At 43.6% G+C, this 7,679-nt stretch overlaps 1 protein-coding gene across 1 annotated transcript in view; it reads left to right on the plus strand.

Annotated features, from left to right (window-relative positions):
* Positions 1–1,418: 1,418 nt before the first annotated feature.
* Positions 1,419–7,679, plus strand: part of T265_15671 (hypothetical protein) — a gene marked incomplete at both ends in the record, with an annotated part of 12,044 nt that continues 5,783 nt past the window's right edge. The window contains 2 exons of the mRNA XM_009178914.1: positions 1,419–1,703; positions 4,503–4,653. Coding sequence (XP_009177178.1) covers positions 1,420–1,703; positions 4,503–4,653 — 435 coding nt within the window. The remainder of the gene's footprint in view (positions 1,704–4,502; positions 4,654–7,679) is intronic.

Here is a 7,679-nt window from a genome sequence, read left to right on the forward strand (position 1 = left end):
TGAGCTTGATTGAGCTGGATAACCGAAAGGCGCGCAAATGACTGTTCACAGGGACCTAACCTATGTCTGGGGCTAGGTGCAACCTTCGCACCATATATTCCGCGAACTATCACCTCTTAATCGCCGGACACAAAAAAGTGAAATGTGAAAAAGTTGAGTTTGTCCTAGACGCACGGATCTTGCATGTGTTTCAAAGAAAGTATACATTAACTTTTATGGCGTATTGTCTGTTTGCCAAGTTTACATACAACAGAGATGCTGGGAGCTTCTCGGTAGAAAGGATAACTCAGGTCTAAAAAGCATCATTTTGTTCATTTATAGTGGGCAGCGGGATGCATATGATACATTGGTTAGATAACTGACAATCGAGTAATCCAGCAACATTTTCCAGGGCATAGAAGGGAAGGACATCCGTGAACAAAGAACTGTGCAGGCAAATGATACTTCCCGTTTGCCCAGGTCTAGGAAGATTCGAGGTCCTACCTATCCACAAGGTAGTACCAGGATGTACGGTTTCGTTCGGAGACTCGCAAGGCCTGGCCTGTGACTCGCAAGTCAGTGAATAGTAGGGTTTTCTTGTGGGCCCCGTCTGGAGCACGTGATTCATTACTCGACAGCAGGGAGCTGGTTCAACCCCAAGGCGCAGGCAGTGGGACGAATGTGACACTCCTGGTGCTGCCACGCACAGCAGATGTGCTTGAAGCCGCACCGAGCTGATGGCATGATGAAGTGAATACTCGGCCACATTATTACTCGCCGGCGGTCGCGATAAACTCCTGGGCAATTGGAGATTTCTAGCCCGTTCTTCTTCAGGGCAAAGCAGCGTCACTGCTTTCATCATTAGGAATATGCTGACTGCCCAGTGTAATGCCTTCACACTCCCGTATCAGAGGGCCAAACGACTCTCCCCAAACGGTCAAATAATATGATTACTCAACACGTGGGCTCGTTGCTGTTGCTCTAACTGTTCCTGGTCTTTCCGGTATGGTTGGGTCTTTGACCACACCGGTGTAGCCGAAGAAATGCTTCAGAGAATTCGAACTTACTGGTCTTACAATTTCTGTCTGTCGCAGTCTAGGCGCACATCTAATTCTTGAACAAGACTTTTGACACTTACCTTGAAGTCCTGGCTCGGTTTCTGATTCTGGTTAGTAATGGAGTTCAGAAGCGAGCGATGGTCACAATGAGTGAAGTGACAGACAGCATGTGCTAGTGCACAGGTGCGTGCACTGTGGGTGGAATGTGTATGAGTAGACAGCTAAGAAGGAAGGTGCATACACAACTAAAATCTGACCAACTATTTACAACGAACACAGAAAGGGATATAGCACAAATAAAGCAACAGTAGAAAAAATAGAGTAATAGCCACATGAGAGCGGTGGGAACTCGCATTCTCAAAATTCGTCAAATTCCCAAAGCTTCATCGTGCTTTTATGTTTTCAGGAACCAAGAAATCCATGTGTCCATGCACATGGGCTATGCAAGCCATTTCAGTGCTTGCGAAATCCAAGAAATCGTCTTAAAGGATATAGTTGTGTCTGCCCAACAGGAACCCGCAGCATGAGCTATACCAATCCTGAGTGCGTGAACATCAACGAATGTGTCGAGTTGGTAAATCCATGCCTTAACGGCGGCACTTGTGTTGACTTGGATCCATCAGTTCAGGTTTTGAAGGAGAATCCTGGCCAACCGATGGGATACGAGTGAGTTAAAACTGCCAGTATTACCAACCCTTCTTGATACACTGAGTGTGCTACCGCACGTGTAGGCTGGTGTGTGCTTGCGCTGTAAAAGGGTGACACTAACGGGTAGATGTTAAAAGGTCCTTTCTGGTGACTAATAAGAATATCTTTACGTGATTTAATACCTCTTGTGCTAATCTCATAATGGCAATGGCTATCAAAATGAAAGGTACGTAATCCAAAATGCAGTCTGCCAAAACCGATACCATTAATATCGTGCTCTGCACCCATGTAATATATTGTGCATTCGTGATTCAAAGGAGATTTATTTTGATACAAGTCCTGAAGATCGTTTGTTGTTAGTTCTGACTTTTGCATGTTTTTTGGTGACTCGGGATGAACTGCGATAAACAAACAGCTTGTGCTGGACTCCAAAAGTGAGATTTAAATTGAAAGTGAAACTTAAAGAAAAAACATCTATTTGAAAAGTGATTTATCGCAATCAGAATTTCGGCGCTTCTTTTGGAGTATAAAAGGTCTCTACTGTCTTGTTATCTAGACCTTCTAAGTCCATTTTTGTGCTCCGTTGCTATCGTCCTTGACGCTGTCACGGACGTTCAATTCCAGCGTTTCCCTATAATTTTAGTGCAAGATCTAAGAGTTTCTAGCCGTCGAATATATGGATGCAGTTCGTGTAGTGTGAGGGGAGTTGATTCTGATGTAAAACGACACGGATGTATGCGTGCTTGGTTTCCTGTATACGATTGTCAATCTGTTCAACCAAAATCGCTTGTATTATGAAACAGAGTGTAAATATGTGTCCATCATTCCTCTGTTCCCATTTATAAGAATATCTAAGAAACATGCCATTACCTGTCGAAGAAAAATGATATACGTTTGATCCCACAAGGACTTATATGACAAGAAGCGTCGAAGCTCCATAATACCATCTACCCCAATAGGAGGCAGCACAAAGTAACTCTCTCCTAGAACAAGGCTTAATAACCTCCGTCAGTGAGAAAAGCTCATTTGTATGGACAGTTATTTAGGCTGGGTTACCTGGCTCTTCGATGTTAAGCAAGTGTTGAACTTCACATCACATAAATCGCATGAATCCCTGGGTCAATACAGATTAGACCCTTTGAGTACAAGTCAGACTTGGTCGCACAGCTTGGTATCCTGTCATCGTAAAGCTTCCGTGTAACCATGGGATGTGGATAGGGTGCCAGTGTTGGACGTAATGGGAGGCCGAATGTTGGAAACAAATATCGCAGTTTAGTTGGGATTTCCATCATTGTTGTACCAGAAGCAGCAGAAAATTCAGGTCACTTAATGAAGGCCTCAACAACGATTAGGAATTTTCGCTTGTTACTTTGTCCGGCGAAATCCACATGGATGCGGAACCATGTTATCTCCGATTGTAGCAAAGGCTGCGGGGATTTTCGGTCCGGTAACTTCTGACCGGTGACAACCGGGAACAGCTCCGACGTGCATGCTCCACATGTTCACCCCCAAGGGAGCTGATAAAAATAGCCGCAAAAGAGTTTATCCTCAGAGGTCCACTACGAAACTAAGAAGACACTCAGAAGCAACTAGTGGGAACAATGATCCGGCCACCAAAAAGTAGCCAGTCATCAGCAACGGACAAGGAACTTCATCGTTGGAACAGTAATATAAGTTTGGACGAAATTGACTCCTCATGAGGTTGTTCAAACAGTCCGCGACCGGTGTTGCCCTTCTCGGGACCCATCAGGTTGACGCGGTTTCTATCAACCTCATATCCTACTTGAACTCAAATTGGACAGATTTTGAAAAACACTCACTTGCACATCAAGTTGGCTTTGAAAACATCATAAGCGGGAGATTCAGCTGGGTTCCAGGTGAGTCACCCGTCAAAACCCGAATTGATATGCAAATAAGTGTGTTTGTCAGTAATCTCAGTTCTTCTAGGTCCGTCGTACCTTAGTACGTTATCGTTTTTGGTGGCATCATAAACCATGTCGAAAGTCACCAGCAGTTTAGGGTTTCCAATAACGGAGCACATGTTTATGGTTCGACGAAAACGGCTGCTGTGATGGTGTCTTCCGGCTCCATCACATGAGGATCAGTCAAACGTGAAAACGGATCTTCCTGTCCACTGTTCCAGACTAGGGCAACATTTATGGCAAAGGATTGCGCAACCGGTTGGCTGTGTAGACCGGACTATCTTTCTTGGAACGAAATATGGCCAGTGGAGGTTTGTCATGCGTTGGAAGCGCTAAGATCCGGTCGTAAAGCATTTTGTTAAACTTGTCCACACCAAAAATGATGCTCATTTATTCTTTTTGATCTGACCGTAGCCTTATTCCGCTAAAGCAATGGTACTCTGACATAGGCAATTTCACTCTGCATTGATGAAGGGAGATATTATATCAACTGTCCAAGAGACGTCAAATATCACACTGACTTTGCTAGTGACAACCTATTCGCTTTGGAACCTCTTCAAACTTATGAAGATCCGTTTTAAACAGCATTCCTTCCTCGCTCCTCCAGTTACATCTCTGCTGATGATGGTAGGTAGGGACTGCAGCAATAGAAATCGCGTGCAGAAACAGAGTATTACTTGCTCCACCACGATGTGCGGAAACGCTGTAATATTCGCCTTCATGTGTGCTTTATTTACACAAACCTTAGCCATTTGAATCTATAAACATTTATCTGTAGGTGTATTTGTAAGAACGGTTATGTTGGTTATCGGTGTGAAAGACCACCGCCTGGTTTACACTGGACGAACTGGGGCCCTTGGTCCAAGTGTTCTGTCACGTGTGGTTTCGGAATCAGTATACGACGCCGAAAATGTCCAATTCAAAACCGCTGTGACGGTCGCGAGACTGAGACCATCCGTTGTCTTGCCCCTGTATTTGACTGTACCGAATCTCGTGGAGAAGTTGATATTGTCCCGCAAGGCTTGGGAACAAAAATTGTCGAATCTGTAAGTTTATTCTTCTGGTAATAAAATAGTCATCCGACGTCGTTCGACAGATTAAACATAATGCGTAACATGTGGATATCCTCACCTTGAACTGCGAATGATGAAATTTCGAATAGAAGTTTACTTGCGCACTGATAACAGTACCTTAGTTATAGTAAATACCAATGGATTTTGGGTTCCTTGTTAACTCAGTTTGATGAGCAAAGCACCACTGTGGTGGCACAGTACGTTTAAATCATACTAGCACGCATGAAACAATCAGTGGTATAATAAAACAAATATCATCTAGTTCTGTAACAAGGTCCCTTCCGTGGGTTAATTTGGTCTGAAAGCGATGTTGCCATTGAAATTCGCTTCAGAGACTAAAGTCGGAACTTCCTCAGGATAAACTACCAGTTCAAACGAACCACTATTGGCTTGTTCCTTCATATAATAATAACATTATACATAATTCTCAACTTGGATCGGACCAGCTTTATTACACCAAGCAGTCTTAGAATTTTCTCCGAAACTAAACTGGCACGTGACACATGACCAAACGAAAAATTATAAATTTTTTCTCGCATACGCACCATAATCATAAGATTGCTTAAAATACTTTAACAGCCCTCATGATATTTCAGTAAAATTATGATTGCCGTGTTCTGTGAAAAAACTGCAATTTTCTGAAAATCATGTCACCTGGGACATTGGACGGCCTATATATAGCAAAATCAGTTGGAAAACATCACGAACGAGAGATTCAGTTGGGAATCTTCTTAAACCACCATAATGCTTAAACTAGTGTATATCACCAACAAAAAACAGCTGGCGACTTGCTCGTCAGTCACAGAAAGCGCTATTTTCAAAGGCTGTTACTTCTCGCGGTCCCTTGAAAAAATGAACTTACTTCAACTGCATACCCTAACTCAATCAGTTTTCACGAAACGATAGGTTGATAGGTAGGTAATGGATTCAGATTGTGTGTAGTTAGGATTGTGGTGAGACAACAGATTACAAGCATTTAATTCACGAACCTATACTGGGCAGTGAGGATTTTCAGGAGGAACTTAAGCGAATATCTTGTTTACACTTGTTTCAAAATAATGTACCACACAAAGTAGGATGTAAATGTTGGCGAAAACCTGGGAATTGGGTTGCGCTATAGGGGTAGCTCATTTGTGTTCCTAGGATGCCGGTCAGTCCATCGCGATTTTGACCAGTTCGTCAACAATCAAGGCGACATCGTCAGTGAGGAGTCGAATGGGTTAAATCCTCCTCCTCTGTCTGTGCTTAGCTGGTTCCTAAACAGCATATAACAGCTTCAACGTGACTGATCGGCCGCGGAGTAGCTTTCGTGCGGTTTGATCGGTCAGCTTGAAACCTGAGTTACGGTGTGATCTTGTTTCCTTGCACCCAGCCAGTTGGTTGGATGCCCTCACTTCGACGGTTCTGTTCATCCATTGTGATGGGTCCTTTTTTCTTCGCTTTATGGTCCCACTTGTTTGGTTGATTAGGTGGTCTTTCGTTTTCGGTAGCTTTATTTCTTTGATCCGGTTGGTTCGTTTATTATTATTAAGTTTTTCGATTTCTCACGTGGTTTGGAATCCAGTAATGGCTTAATCCTTCTGTTTGCAGCGACTGGTCGACGGGGTCAGTGTCAATGTGTTTGTTGTGGAGTATCACGCATCAGGCAACTCTCGCTCCCGTTTTTTCTTGCATGAAAAAGTTGATGTCCTCCTCTGTCTTCAGAAATTAAAGCAAAGAATATTCGGTCATTTCTTTTAATAGCGCAGTTTCCCCAGTCTGTCTAGCATAGTCTGTCGCAATCGTTAAATTTAAGTTTGTAGATAACTTTTCTCAGCTTCGGTGCATCTAGTCGGTCGGGAAATTTGCATGCTGGTTGACTTCTATTTGACACCATCTTTGTTTCCTCTACGAATGATTGCCACAATAAGTATTACAATAAGCAACTTACCGAACGCCACTGAATTCTCCTGATATATGGGGCTTGTTAAGCGGAATGGTTGGTTGATAAGGAGCGAGAGTTGCCTGATGCGTGATACTCCACAACAAACACATTGACACTGACCCCGTCGACCAGTCGCTGCAAACAGAAGGATTAAGCCATTACTGGATTCCAAACCACGTGAGAAATCGAAAAACTTAATAATAATAAACGAACCAACCGGATCAAAGAAATAAAGCTACCGAAAACGAATGACTACCTAATCAACCAAACAAGTGGGACCATAAAGCGAAGAAAAAAGGACCCATAACAATGGATGAACAGAACCGTCGAATTGAGGGCATCCAACTATTTGGCTGGGTGCAAGGAAACAATATCACACCGTAACTCAGGTTTCAAGCTGACCGATTAAACCGCACGAAAGCTACTCCGCGGCCGATCAGTCACGTTGAAGCTGTTATATGCTGTTTAGGAACCAGCTAAGCACAGACAGAGGAGGAGGATTTAACCCATTCGACTCCTCACTGACGATGTCGCCTTGATTGTTAACGGAACGTTTGAAATCCAGTCGAACAAACAAAGATCTAAGCTTTAAGACTGCTCTTATTTTACATGCTCCAGAACTTTGAAACATGCAGTGGGAGGTCGGGTGGTTTCAGTAACCTTCTAAGAGGCGTCTTCTGGTTTTCTTTCGAGGACGTAACGAGTTCAATTTAAAACTCTACTGGACAATCCAATATTCCCAAGATAGTTTGTTGCTTTCTTCCCAACTTTCCGTCTACGCTGGTTTTAGTCCGTCTGGTTGATATTTTCGTCGACTATCGATGTGAGGTTAAGTGCTCTCCATGGTTGGAATCTCGGATGCGGGCAGAATCACTCGCCGCTGTGAAGAGTTCGAGCCGCTCCCACAGTACGTACACCTCCTAGCGCACAATCAGACAACCTGGAAAGAAAGTGACAGTATGAGTGCCATCGACCTCGCCTAGACGTCTTTTATTGGAACCTCTCTAAACAGACGCAGAAGGCATCATGGAGAAACCATAGTGGAAGTCACACCGTACGAACAACACCCAAACTC

Source organism: Opisthorchis viverrini, assembly GCF_000715545.1.
Source record: "Opisthorchis viverrini unplaced genomic scaffold opera_v5_734, whole genome shotgun sequence".
In the NCBI taxonomy this organism is placed as follows: domain Eukaryota; kingdom Metazoa; phylum Platyhelminthes; class Trematoda; order Opisthorchiida; family Opisthorchiidae; genus Opisthorchis; species Opisthorchis viverrini.